This window comes from Ceratosolen solmsi, unplaced genomic scaffold, assembly GCF_000503995.2.
Source record: "Ceratosolen solmsi marchali unplaced genomic scaffold, CerSol_1.0 scaffold1, whole genome shotgun sequence".
Taxonomy (NCBI): domain Eukaryota; kingdom Metazoa; phylum Arthropoda; class Insecta; order Hymenoptera; family Agaonidae; genus Ceratosolen; species Ceratosolen solmsi.
In genome coordinates, this window is record NW_011948415.1 from 14,708,396 (window position 1) to 14,721,731 (window position 13,336).

At 36.9% G+C, this 13,336-nt stretch overlaps 2 protein-coding genes across 3 annotated transcripts; one reads left to right on the forward strand and one right to left on the reverse strand.

Moving 5' to 3' along the window:
- Positions 1-175: 175 nt before the first annotated feature.
- LOC105368973 (uncharacterized) lies at positions 176-4,884 on the forward strand. The gene is made up of 2 exons (XM_011508184.1): positions 176-272; positions 4,445-4,884. Exon 2 carries the CDS (start codon positions 4,449-4,451, stop codon positions 4,737-4,739), a length of 291 nt encoding a protein of 96 aa, XP_011506486.1. The 5' UTR covers positions 176-272; positions 4,445-4,448; the 3' UTR covers positions 4,740-4,884.
- A 1,318-nt stretch (positions 4,885-6,202) lies between these two features.
- On the reverse strand, positions 6,203-13,324 carry dre4 (SPT16 homolog, facilitates chromatin remodeling subunit dre4). 2 transcript variants are annotated; one of them, XM_011508185.1, is made up of 19 exons: positions 13,035-13,324; positions 12,795-12,899; positions 11,968-12,132; positions 11,582-11,734; positions 11,352-11,498; positions 11,011-11,277; positions 10,603-10,938; positions 10,085-10,451; positions 9,803-10,001; positions 9,337-9,718; positions 8,935-9,249; positions 8,688-8,857; positions 8,425-8,608; positions 8,253-8,331; positions 8,017-8,170; positions 7,838-7,933; positions 7,649-7,717; positions 7,433-7,585; positions 6,203-6,703 (listed from the first exon to the last, which is right to left on the reverse strand). In XM_011508185.1, exons 1-19 carry the CDS (start codon positions 13,101-13,103, stop codon positions 6,697-6,699), a joined length of 3,417 nt encoding a protein of 1,138 aa, XP_011506487.1. In that variant the 5' UTR covers positions 13,104-13,324; the 3' UTR covers positions 6,203-6,696. The 2 variants fall into 2 exon arrangements, with proteins under 2 accessions (XP_011506487.1, XP_011506488.1); XM_011508186.1 differs by lacking the exon at positions 7,649-7,717.
- Between the last annotated feature and the right edge of the window lie 12 nt (positions 13,325-13,336).

Consider the following 13,336-nt stretch of genomic DNA (forward strand, 5'->3'; position numbering starts at 1 on the left):
GTTGGCGACGAGGCCCGCGTCACCCGGAGCTCCTGCGACCGCGGCGTCTATGCAAATCCGGGGCCGAGGCTCGCGGTGGCTTAACGGCGGCCGAGGAGCGGCGAGAAAAGAGCCTTCGCTCCGACTTTCGAAGGGGAAGAGATGCGCACCGCATCGTGCGGCGAATCCACCACCTCGGCGGCCCCGAATCTCCGCTGCGGTATAAAAGCCACCATCGCCAGCGGTCCCGCGTCTAGTTCACTCGTGACCGATCGTTAATCGAGCCTTTCCAAGTGAGTACCGTCGTCGATTTAAAATTACCACTACCGCCACTCACCCAGACCCTCTCCCCCATCCCACCACAATCGCGCACAAACACGCACACATCCTATCCTCTTTTCCTTTCCTCCTCCGATTTCTCCTCCGTCCCACCCTCGACAGCGTCCGCGTTTTTTCTCCGTTGTTTCTCGCATGCCGTCATTCGCCGGCTTCGGATAGCGAAGATTCTCACTAAACCACGCAACCACGTAGTGCTAAATCGTCCGCTCGAGGTGCGCAGCCCTCGCTATTTACGGCATTACATTTGGCAAAAGCTGTTTTCTACTATTATTATCGTTATCGTTGTCATCATTATTATCGTTATTATCATTATTATCGTTATTATCATTATTATCATTATTATCATTATTATCATTATCAGCATCTGTCCAAGATTTCTCGGGTCTCTCGTAAAAGGGATTCATCCGTTATTCATTGGCTGTCGAGCTGCTCTCCTTCTGCGTTAACTGCCCTACTTGCAAAATCTCTCGGTACGTCATCGTTGTACCGAGACTACCCATTCAACAGCACAACTTCACCTTAATTTGCCCCTTTCACCAACTCCACGCTCGAATCGATATTAATCGAATTAAAATAAAAATAAGTAAGCGCATTTTCATTTCTTCGGCTCTTCAATTGGTGTTGGAGCGGCGATGATTGGACGATTACGCGCGCATTGGCATATAAATGGATCCGCCGGTGGAGCGTCGAACGAACGTGAAATTAATAGAAAGCAGGGCCTTTCCACCCATCTCTTCTTCCTTAAAGACGAGAGAGATAGAGAGATAGAGAGAGATAGAGAGATAGAGAGAGATAGAGAGATAGAGAGAGATAGAGAGATAGAGAGAGATAGAGAGATAGAGAGAGATAGAGAGATAGAGAGAGATAGAGAGATAGAGAGAGATAGAGAGAGAGATAGAGAGAGAGAGAGAGAGAGAGAGAGAGACAGACAGACAGACAGACAGAGAGGGACAGAGGGACGAGAAAAATGCGAGCCGAGGCGCGAGGGAAGCGAGCCGCCCGCCGACTTGGCCACTCTTCGTTACTCGCGACAATCGCAGCCATAAACAACCAAATTAGGTGAACTGGCGGCATTTGTGCAAGCGAAGCGCAATTACGCTCCTCGTTATGTGGCGGCTCGTTATTTCGCGGCCATGCTACGCTCGCGCGCATCTGTACAAGGGAGAGAAGCGGTGTGTGGTGGGAGGAATAAGGAGAGAGAAGGCTCGGAAAGGGAAACCGCTTGGTCTTCTTCATCTCGCGGCGAATCCTTCCACGTCCGATCGGCACGGCCAAGCAAGAGGGAAAGTGCGCGTCCGATGCCCGTGAGAAACTTTCCGAGCACGACTCCACCAGCAAGCAGGCATCCGAGGCTTTTTGCGCTTGCGCGCCTGCCCGAACTCTCCTCTCCCTCGCGGTAAAAGGTAACGGGAAATTCGTGGCAGGGTCAATATTGCCATTTCGGCGGCTTCTCTCGATCTCCTTGCATCAAGTGCATGCGCGTAGTGGTGGTGGCTCTCGATGCCCTCGATCGTCGATCCATTATTGCTTTCCATTGCATTGCCGGAGCTGCAACGGAGATGCAAAGGTCTGCCTACGGGCCGAGACGAGTCTCTATTCGCGTTAAAACATGCTGCTCCGCACCTCCGCTCCTTTCGTCGTCCTTAAACCGCGAATGCAATGCCATGGGTATTTTCGGCTCGAGTCGATCAATTATATTGCGCGAATGAAACTTGCATTCTCATTGGCACGAAAGTGTGCACGCGCCATTATGAATAACCATCGTGGGCTACTTGTGATATCGCAAAATATTGAGTATAGAGGGGGGGGGGACACACTTTTATACGATAAAATGTTCATGCTCGGACAATTTTTTCATATTTTTCGCACACCTCTTAAGACCGCTAATTGCTACATCGCTCAAGTCTTTTAGCGTAACTCTAGTAGACTCTTAAACTCTTTCGAAGTATCTAAAATGCAAAATAAATACTTTATTGCCGTCTTTTTAATCAGATGCATGAATCGTTGCATTCAGCTAGTCTCGACGAAACTTGGGCTTTGGATTTAATAGAGAGCAGACCCCTTCCTCCTTCAAATATCCAACAACAACGATTCATTATACAATACATAAGTGATAAAGTGGAGTTGAGGCGATTTGAAAAATACTCTTATAATAATTCAATTAGAAAATTGATGATTCGTTACGTTCGCAGTGGCTGTAAAATTCTATTACCATAATGACTGATTTTCAGATGTTTTTCCAATATTAATCAATCGAACGCTGATCCTCGCCGAATTACATTTGTGCATCGGCAAAAGAAAATGAAACACGTTCGACTCATTGACATCGATCGTTCAGACATGGACTAAACGATAGCAAAAAGTCTCCATCAAATAACAATTTCATACAAATTATGCTCGTCAATATGTGCGCGCAACCTTTCATCTTTCATCGCATTCTTAGCTTTGTTGTCGTTGTTGTCGTTGTTGTCGTCGTCGTTGTCGTCGTTGTCGTCGTTGTCGTCGTCGGCAAAAGAAAATGAAACACGTTCGACTCATTGACATCGATCGTTCAGACATGGACTAAACGATAGCAAAAAGTCTCCATCAAATAACAATTTCATACAAATTATGCTCGTCAATATGTGCGCGCAACCTTTCATCTTTCATCGCATTCTTAGCTTTGTTGTCGTTGTTGTCGTTGTTGTCGTCGTCGTTGTCGTCGTTGTTGTTGTCGTCGTCGTCGTCGTCGTCGTTGTTGTTGTTGTTGTTGTTGTTGTTTCTCAAGCCGGAGATGCGACGACGTACTTGTAGCATCTCGAAAAGGTTTCCAAGCTGGCGATAAGTATCTTACGCAACGTCGTTAAAAGCGGCTCCCGGCAATAGAAGGAGCGAGTGAGCAGGCCAACAGGAAGCGAAAGGTAGAAGGCGAAAAAAAAAAAATTCGCGGCATTTCACTCGTTCGAACGGATCATCGACGCAATGATGCGCAATTATGATTTTCGCGCGCCACGCGCAATGTTTCGCCAGCTCCCCGACATCCGTAACGCGAAAATTCAATGTAAATAATGTAAATGTGTGATTATTGAGGCGCTATCTCGAGTTGTGTAACGATATAAAACGATACGAATACACTTTGGGACTTAAAAGCTCTGGCTTATTTTTGACTTAACGGTGACTTGTTCCCTCCACCGTGCGTTGTTGCGCTGATTCACGTTCATTGACGTTTAAGGATATTCGAATATTTGGTCTATTAAATCTCTCGACGACGATAGTCTACGTTGTTGTTGTCCTTTCTATCTATTCTATTCTTTTGCGACTAAGTTATTTATTATATAATATTACAAAGTATATTGCGACAATTGTTACTTACGGCATTTCTCATAACTACGTAATTGACGTTATGACGAATAGGATTACCTAGGCTTATGTTTTATCTACGAACAATTTAAAATAACGATAAATTTTAAGGGCAGATTTTATAATCCGCAAAGCTTGTATAATGGCCGTCGGTCTATAGATATAAATATAGATTGAATGTAGAAATAAATTGCATAAGAGAGCTAATTCGTTCAATTCAATGAGGAAGTTGGGCTAATTATCCTTTCTATATAAAATTATTTAATAGAGGTGAGTATATAATGTGTCTCACCGTAATTGCATTATAATTGAAAAAAGGACATGAAAATAAATTTAAAAAATAAAAAGATGAATCGAGAGTCAACTTAAGCTCATAAAATGTTTACGGCTGACAGAGATATAGAGATAGAGATAGAGAGATAGAGATAGAGAGATAGAGAGAGAGAGAGAGCGATATATATATGTATATAAATCGTTTAAATCGAACCAACGATTTAATCGGCTTAAGAGAAGGGAAGGCTATTTAAGTTGAAATTTGAAATTCGTAAATTATGGAAGATGACGTGATGGGTATGTAAATCTATAGATAGATATTTGCAGAAATATTCCATATGTAAAACAAAGTGTTTGTAAATGTGAATAATGTGGGTTGAGGTAGTAGAGCCAGAGAGGTATGCTGTTATGTGTAAAAAAAAAAAAAAAAAGAGAGAAAAAAGATTCAAAACACAAGCAAGCACCTCCTCCTCGTTAAACTTTCTCTGATCTTCTCTCGTTTCTCCTTCCTCAGGAACATGAAGGTCTGCGCATTAGTTGTCCTCGGACTCGTAGCCATGGCCTCGGCATTTCCTCAGCAAAAGGATGGCCAGATTTTCAGCAACGAGGCAATCAAACAGGCCCAGCAGACTTATCTCATTCCAAAGGACGCGCAAATTCAAAATGTCCAGGAGGGAATTGAACTCGCCGCTTACGAATCGATACCCGGCAATCAGAGGATCAATCTCTTCGAGATTCTCGGTGAGCACGTTCCCGCCGAGGTCGTCAACAACTTGCAGGGCCAGATCGATCAGATTGGACGGAACTGAGACTGCAATTTACCTATTTTGAATGCTGTCCCCCAACATCTTCTCTTATCCTTCTCTTGACCATACGAGAGACAGGAGGCGTACAGAGATGTACCAACATTGAATATTCGACCTATATAAGATTATTTATAATGTACGAGTAAAGTTCTTTTTTCTTTTTCTTTCCTTTTTTTTTTTTTTTTTTTTTTTTTTTTGCTCTTTATACTCGTTTGTAGTTTATTTTTTCATTTTGTACGAATAAAGTATTTGCTATTTTTAATAAAAATATTGTAGTACATTTATTGCTATCTATATCGTTCTAGCAATCTAAGCTTTATACATTATTATTATTATTATTATTATTATTATTTTTTTTTTAATTATTATTTACGACTCATTAGGACTTTAATATAATTATATAATAATAATAATAATAATAATAATAATTTTAATGTATTTCATTAATTTTATTTTTCTTCATGACACCAGTAGTTAACACCAGTTTTACTAACTTTTAAAATTTTTTCTTTTTTTTTTCTAATTAATAATATATCAAGACAAATAAAAATTATATACTCTTGTTTCATTATCAATGTAATATTTCATTAGAAATAGAAAGAACTTGCACGATATTAAGTCATGTATTCATTAGGTAATATTTTCTGAATACAGGTATGTTTTATAAAGTGACATTTCATGTTAATTTAACATATAGTACATTTGGTTATTGACAGCCTTTGATGAATAAAAATTTGTCGTAAAGAAAAAACGAGAGCCTTTTACAGGTGCAGACCTTCTTCTTTGAATTAAGCATGTAACAAGTGATACCGCTAGGAGAAAGTACGGACGTGCTCACGGATACGTGCACTTTCACTTTTGATAGATTCACATTACTATTATTAAGCAATTTTTCTCGGTACAATACATTTCAAGAAACGTAAGTTGATTTATGTTGTTATGTTTTAAAGATTATATTAATTTATATTAATACATTAAGCTTCTATAAATAAGTTTTAAATTCATAGAATTCAGGGTGTTTTTTTTTTTTTTTTTTTTTTTTTTTTTTTTTGCTAGCGAGTCTTTCCTTAATAACGTATACGTATATTTTAAATAAAAAGGTTAGCAAAATAAAAGATTTTTAGTCCTTTTTCATTCAAGCATATTGATAAACAAAAAACAAAAATCGAACATCAATATGTATAATGTATTGTTCATTTTTTTTAAATACAATAATTTGAGTGCAATAATATTTATATATAAGGAAAAATTTTAATGTTTAATTGTATTTAATTTAATTGACACTTACACAATATATATATATATATATATATATAATAATAATAATAATAATAATAATAATAAAAGGAATAGGAGTAGTCATACTTGAGATAAATAAGCAATACACAAGTATAAGAAAATGTATTGTATGCATAGGATTTGGGTAATCATAAAAACTACTTCACATCAATTCTTTAAAAAAGCTCACTTTTTACTGTCTGAATAAACTTGTACTAATAATTATTACAACTGTACACTACAAATTTTCTTCAGTATAAAAGTCGTCCCTGATTTAAAACATTACATATAGTATTGACGTGGTATGAAACTAATAACATAATCATGTAATAATATAAATATTTGTAACATAGTAAACTGTAAAAACGAAATTTGCTCTACAATATCTTTTTCTCTTTATATCAGATGAAGTTTATAAAAATATTTGTGAGTTATAACGAATCTTAGTTAAATGAATACAACAAAAAGTAAATGAACTTAAATATTTCACTGAAAGTTACAACCGCTAAGACGATTTTCATATGACCTTACAGCTGTAGAGTGATTTTCATAATGTTCGTGGAGTTCTTGTACAAAGTCTCGGAAAAAAACTAGTCACAATTAATGTAACTTATAATATGAAAGTCTGCTTATTATACAGGCATTACATTTGTTTTCTTTCAGCATTTGCGCACATCAACACTTATTTTCTGAAAGACGAAAAAAAAAAAAAATCATTTTAATATCAATGCTTTTCTCTATTGTTATATTTCGCAATATTACAATTAAAAAATAACGCTGCTTAAGAATTTTCAAGAATTGTTTTACGACCTCTTATTTTATACGCAAAAGCTGTTAATAATTTAAATTTAATGAAACTTGTAGTATCCGTTGAATTTACAAACATTTTAATTGTACAAATTATACTGTATATTTTTGTAATTATTAAAACTTCGATTCGACAAAATATTTCATTTTCTCTGTAGGTTGATTAGTCGTTAAAAACATTTATTTCGATATTCTGTTTACAATAAAAATATGTTTTTATTAATAAAATTATATATTTTTTTATCTTTGATCGAATATAGCTTCTTACAGAATTATTGATAAGTATTAATACAAAGGCATTTTTTTTTTTTTTTGTATACTTATGAACACACACGCACACGCGGGCGCAAGCGCACAAATTCTTGATTTATCTATAAATTTTTTTAAAAAATTTATTGAATCCTACCAATTTCTTGTCAATTAATTAATGTAGCAAACGTGTATTATTTAATATCACACATATAAAACTATATTTTATAAAGTTTTCTTGCATCCACACTTGTCACAAGTAAAACATATCTCATGTATTTATTCGGAAATTGAAGAAAATAAACTATTACAGTAAAAGACAAATATGAAAATATAAAATTACCAAAAATGAATGGACTTACTTGGATTTCTTAGGGCTTTTGTGTTTATCAGAACTATCATCTCGTGAACGTTTCTTACTACTTGATGAATGTGAAGATGATTTATGTTTGTCATGTTTACTGCTACTACTGTTGTGCTTGTCACGCCTATCATGCTTATCACTCTTCTTCGGGCTAAAATTATTTAAAATTATATTAACAACGTTATTAGAAATGATTAATTAAGATAATTATCACCTGTGCTTGGATGATTTTGAAGGAGATGACACTTTCTTATGTGATCCCCCACTCTTTGATCGATCCGATCTTTAATTTGGAATATTTTATAAGTACTTTCAGTATCAAAGATGATTATAATTCAACAATGACACTTCGGTATATTTATAATTAATAATTTTAAGTAAACTTAGTGCCTGCCTGACTCACCTGTGATGTTTATCCGAAGATCTTCTATCTTTGTCTCTACCACTAGATGAATGTTTACTCTTTGAATTTGATGAACTTTTGTGTTTGGAGTTGTGTCTTAACAAAAAATGATGAAATTCTTATTGTTAATAAATTAATGTAATTCAATGATAGGTCAACGATTATATTTTATTATTTACCTATCTTTTGGGGGCGGTACGTGTTTACTTCCTTTTTTATTTTTACTATAATCATCGACATATTCATCTCCTCTCTCTTTATCTTCTTCGGCTGCCTCTCTTTCAAGATCTGACCAATCTTTCCCAGACTCCTCTGAACTACCCAATTCCTCTTCTGTAAGATTTCATTATTTAATCAAAATAAAACGTTCTTTAAACTGGATTGATATTATAATTTTATAAATGTAAATAAATACCATCGCTGTCAGAATCTTCGGATGCCTCGGAATACTCGGAATCATCATCGGATTCTTCTTCAGTACCCGAATCCGATGGCTGAAATTTAAATTAAATGTATAAATTTATAAATTTTAATAATTAATATATATATATATATATATATATATATATATATATATATATCTTTACCTCATAAGCATCATCTTCCTCTTCATCTTCATCGTCAACTTCCTCATTCTCAGCATCGCTTTCAGGATCTAAAAATGTCCAGCCACCACTCTCAAAGAATCCTTCCGGATCGTCGGTAATTGTTTTCATAATTTTGGTCCAATTCAATGATTGAACGCCCTCAGAATATCTTATATCGCATGAACTAAAACAAATGATTATATAAAATTAAACGAAGCTCGTTAAATGAATCAGAGTAATCAATTATAACGGATATTCCTTACTTTAGCCATTCCTTCACATGATCCAGCATGTTCATAGGTATAGCATTTACCATTGCTACTTTTCGATGGTAATCTTTGAAAACAAAAATCATATCGAAATTCTTCAAATGAAACTGTACTCTTTCAAAATGCACTAACTCGACATCTTCTAGGGTGATAACAAATGGGGGCTAAAATAATGTATAAAAAACTATTTTCAATAACGAGCGATTTTTATCTTTTAATAACAATTATCAAGATAATATACCCATTCCGTTAAATTAACAAGACAACCACTCGACGGCTGTAGGAGTACAGTACTTCTGAATGGTGCACCAGGAAAACCAAGATCTCTGAATGGCTTATCAAATTCAATTTCTTGTTTTGTCATAAATTCCACTTTTTCACAGAAGCTTTTAAACGCTGTTTTTAACTTTTTTCTAAGCTCCCTTTCCGACTGCTCTGCCGCTAGATCATCGCGATCGTGCATATGCTGATGTTTTCCTAAATCCGTTGTAATTTCACCAACTTCGGTGTAAAACTGTACATCGACGTGCTTCTTCTTTCCGAACATAATGGCGTGCTGAAAGTAAAACATTATTGTAAATTGCACGAAAATTTTATTTACACGTAAGACTTCGTTACATAAAAACAATAAATGACATCTTACTTTCAGATGAAAATGAAGAAGAATAATCATCTCTCCGTCGCAAGGTTGAAAGAAGGCATTCTTTATGTTATTATACAGAATATCTACTTTATCGCCTCTGACCGAAGTGTAACGGAATCCATTAGAATGTGCCTCTAATCCACCTGTCATTCGCTTACTTACAATATTTGGTCTTATGTATAGGTCCTTTAATCTGGGATTTCCCTTATTTTGTGATAAAACTAGAGTATCTTGTTTAACAAGATCCTCCTTCTCGCGTTCCTCGGCCTCTCTGTTTTTGAATTTCTTTTGAACTTCTTTAATTAATCTAAAGGCAGTGTTCAAATTCGATGATGGTGCTGAAATTTCACCGGGTTCCTTAGTATTTGTACTGCGATAAGTCCTGCAAATTCAAAATAATATATTACATAAGAAGTCTTCGTTTCGAATAGTTGTTTTTTTTTTTTTTAACGACGTTAGTACTAACACTTCTTTAACGAACGTGGCGTCGTTCTGGGGATAAACACCACCTTCGTTTCGTCCCATGGTTGCACCAGGATGAAAGAAATTTATTCTGAGATAAGTATAGTCGCCTTCGACAGATTGAGAAATGTTTTTGATCGTCGATATATGGAATGGTACTGGTACTCCATAGATGGGCAAGATTACAGTCTCGTACTTTTTATCTGAAATATAACGCAGTGAAGTAGTTTGGATAAACGAATGTTATGAAATGTTTGATCATTGATTATTGATTTATGAAACGAACCTACAAACAGCTTGAGCTCTTTCACTTCTGTATCATGGGGCATACTATTAAGACTTTTGTAAGAGACCGTTGATTTACGAATTTTTTCTTCCTCTTTGCCACTTGACTGCTGAGCTAAGCGAGCTTTAGCATTTTCATTTAATTGCTGAGCCAATTCCTTTTGATGCTGCTTTCTTTTTTCTTCCGAACTATGCTCGATTCTTAGCTTAGATTCAATGACAGCTGTCCTCTTACCCCGTCCGAGAATCTCAGGCTTAGGCTCATTTTCTTTACCACTGTCTTCCTCTTCTTCTTCATCGTCTTTCAAGAAAATACCAATATTTTTTATCTTCTTCTTAGATGGCGTGAGAATAGATGCTGGTTGACCCTATAACGATCGATGAATTAGAGCTTCTGGTATAGCAATGCAAAATTCTTTTCTCTCTCGAATTTTTGAAAATCTTTTAAGAATGATTGAAAATTTATGTTTTACACGTTAAAAAGTCTAAGTAAGTTGTGACGTAAATGATAGTTTGTACCTCGTTCACAAGTACCGTGTCACCTACAAAGAGTGCATACGTTTTGGCTTCCTTATCAGTTGCTTCTGGATTAGTAAGATTCGATAGGCCGACATTAACGTTAAAGACCATTCCCTTTTTAGCGAATATATTGGTCTTGGGTCCCAAGACCATCGAACTTTCTCTAAACTCGATTCCCATCGCAAAACCAAAACTTTTTGTAAGATGATCCACCATTTTCGGTTTCTCATCCTTCACAAACTTAATAGCAACCTCATACACTTCACTCAATTTCGTTCCAGCCGTTAGTTTCTTTAAAATCTCTTCTTCAATTTGTAGTAAAAAATTATAATTCTCCTGAAGATAAAATTTATATTAAATATTTATATTATTAATCGAATGGTCAAATGACATCGATCGTTCCTTTACCTCGATTGAACTTGTTGGATTGACCAATAAGGTTCTAACAATGTTAGAACAATACATTTTGTAACGAGCTCCTAACGAACAAATTATGACACCAAAATGAAGCACATTATTATCACTGACAGCGCTGAATTTCAAGGAATAATTGCCACCGCTTTGAATTATGGCTGGGTAGCACATATCTACTTGAGAGGTATCGACGCCTGTGACATACTTTTTGTCCGTTACTGCAGCGTCCACTCCATCCGCCAGTTTCGAATGCTTCACTTTCTATTTGAAGCAGACAACGTTTGGTTCAAGTCATAATTTACACATATCTGTGTCATACGTCAGCAAAATCTTACCTTATCGTTATCAATAATTTCCAAAATCTGATCTTTAAGGTACTTTGTAAAAACATCGACCGACACTAAACAAGCTTTTTTAACCGTAAGAATTTCAGAATCTTCTTTTGGGCACATTATATAGGCTACGGCAGCACTCACATCGACCTATTTAAAACCACACAAAGTATTATAAACTGTAAGAGTAATTTATATCGGCAATTTGAATAATAAAGTGAAATGAAATTTACGGTATCAAAATTTTCTTTCTTCACGGCTGTCTTCCACGCTTCTGCAAAACCAGATTTGTAATTATCTTTGCTAAATATCCCAGTCATTTTACCCTTTTTGCTGCTTTTAATAATATCTATGAGTTTTGCAAAATTGGCTTTATCTTCGTCGCCCTAAAATTATACACACACACACACACACACACATATATATATATATATATATCATGTAATAATTTCATAATGCACAAACACGATCAACGATCGTACCAAGCGATTCTTGAGTTTTATAATTACTACTTGGTCGATGCGTGTATGGCTTGTCATAGAGTAGCATTAAATTGACATCGAATGTACAAACCAATGAATTTCATCGCGCATTATATAAAATTTTACCCATCACTTACTCTGTCTCTAATGAAGAGTTTCACAGGAGGAACGCCGTTATCTTCCGATTTTGTGTCTTCTAATTTTCGCAAGAATTCAATTTTTTTCTTACTTGCAAGAAAATTAATGGAATCGTCGGCCAAAATCATGACAGTATCCGGTAGTTCGTAATTAATAAGCCAGGTCTGAAATAGAATACAATCGTGTAGCAATTATCAATTATAATTAACATATCTTTAATTTATAGCGACGATCAATCTCCATACGTCTAAAGATCTAAGATCGCTCGATCGTACAAATTGTATCGATCGAAAGCTGATAACACGTGCGCCTGGCAACATAAAACTTCAAGAATATTACACCAATTTTAAGCCCAACCATCTCACTTTCATCCTATCGAATCGACAAAGACAAATCTAATACCGCCTAATGGTTAGATCGAATGTATCAAACATGCTCTGTATACGAGAAACCAAACCATAATGTCAACAATAGCCTCGTACTAGGGCATATGTTTTACAATACCAAGTACCGACAGCTAAGCCTCGGGGCGACAAAGAATGCAAAATTTGGAAAGTCTGAAACTTTTTTAAAGCATTACTCCCTCTCCGACAACTGTCCAATGTTAATTTACACGTCTGCTGCATCATCGACTAGCCACCATTGGCATATGCACTCTGCAAATAGTCCCGTACGCGTATGCTTCCGCTAATTACACCAATTTCAATCGCATCGGGGCAGAATATTCATCCCGCGATACTTATACAACATCGTTGTGCGTCACAAGGCTTTCGCTGCCAAAATCCTTCATCGATTAAGTAGCCGCGAATTGGGGAATCGTGTATACCTGGAGAGCCGTGGACTTGCTGTAAACAACGTCCTCGTCGGCCCCAACGACCGAGACGAGGCAATCCATTTTGCCAAGGCTGTCATCGCTGCCGGCCTCTCCATCCTGAAAAATGACCAACGAGATTAGGCGAGAGGTTGGGAGATGCGTCGGTGAGGACCGTGGCTTTGGTGGTTAGAAAGCCGCGGTGTCGCGTGTAATTAAAAAAAGCGACGACAGGCTAAATCACGAAAATCTTACCTTCCAAGCGCCGTACAAGCGCTTAATACGCCGGAAAAACGTATCCTTGTCGAGCGAAACGTTGGCCATGTCTCGCTGATTAGCTCGCTGGCCGGCCTCGTCCGTTAATAACGCCGACCTGGCTCCGCACGCGGGAATATATGGCGGGATCAAAGATCCGATCTCCCTAACCGCGATAGGCGCTAAAGGGCGCAATAACCGCCTGCGGCCACGAGCTTCCCTAAACCTCCGCCACGGACTTTGAGAGGGTCTTCTCCTCGCTCCTTCGGCTCTCGAAAAAAAGCGCGGCCGCCACCTCCTCC

What these genes read in the sequence shown, in the direction of transcription:
- dre4 (XM_011508185.1), bottom strand. Translation starts at nt 13,103, where the DNA reads ATGGCCAACGTTTCGCTCGACAAGGATACGTTTTTCCGGCGTATTAAG. An exon ending in TCTTCGGATAAACATCACAG is followed by an intron (nt 7,718 to 7,837) that starts GTGAGTCAGGCA and finishes TCCAAATTAAAG; the next exon opens with ATCGGATCGATCAAAGAGTG. An exon ending in TCAAAATCATCCAAGCACAG is followed by an intron (nt 7,586 to 7,648) that starts GTGATAATTATC and finishes AAATAATTTTAG; the next exon opens with CCCGAAGAAGAGTGATAAGC.
- LOC105368973 (XM_011508184.1), top strand. Translation starts at nt 4,449, where the DNA reads ATGAAGGTCTGCGCATTAGTTGTCCTCGGACTCGTAGCCATGGCCTCG.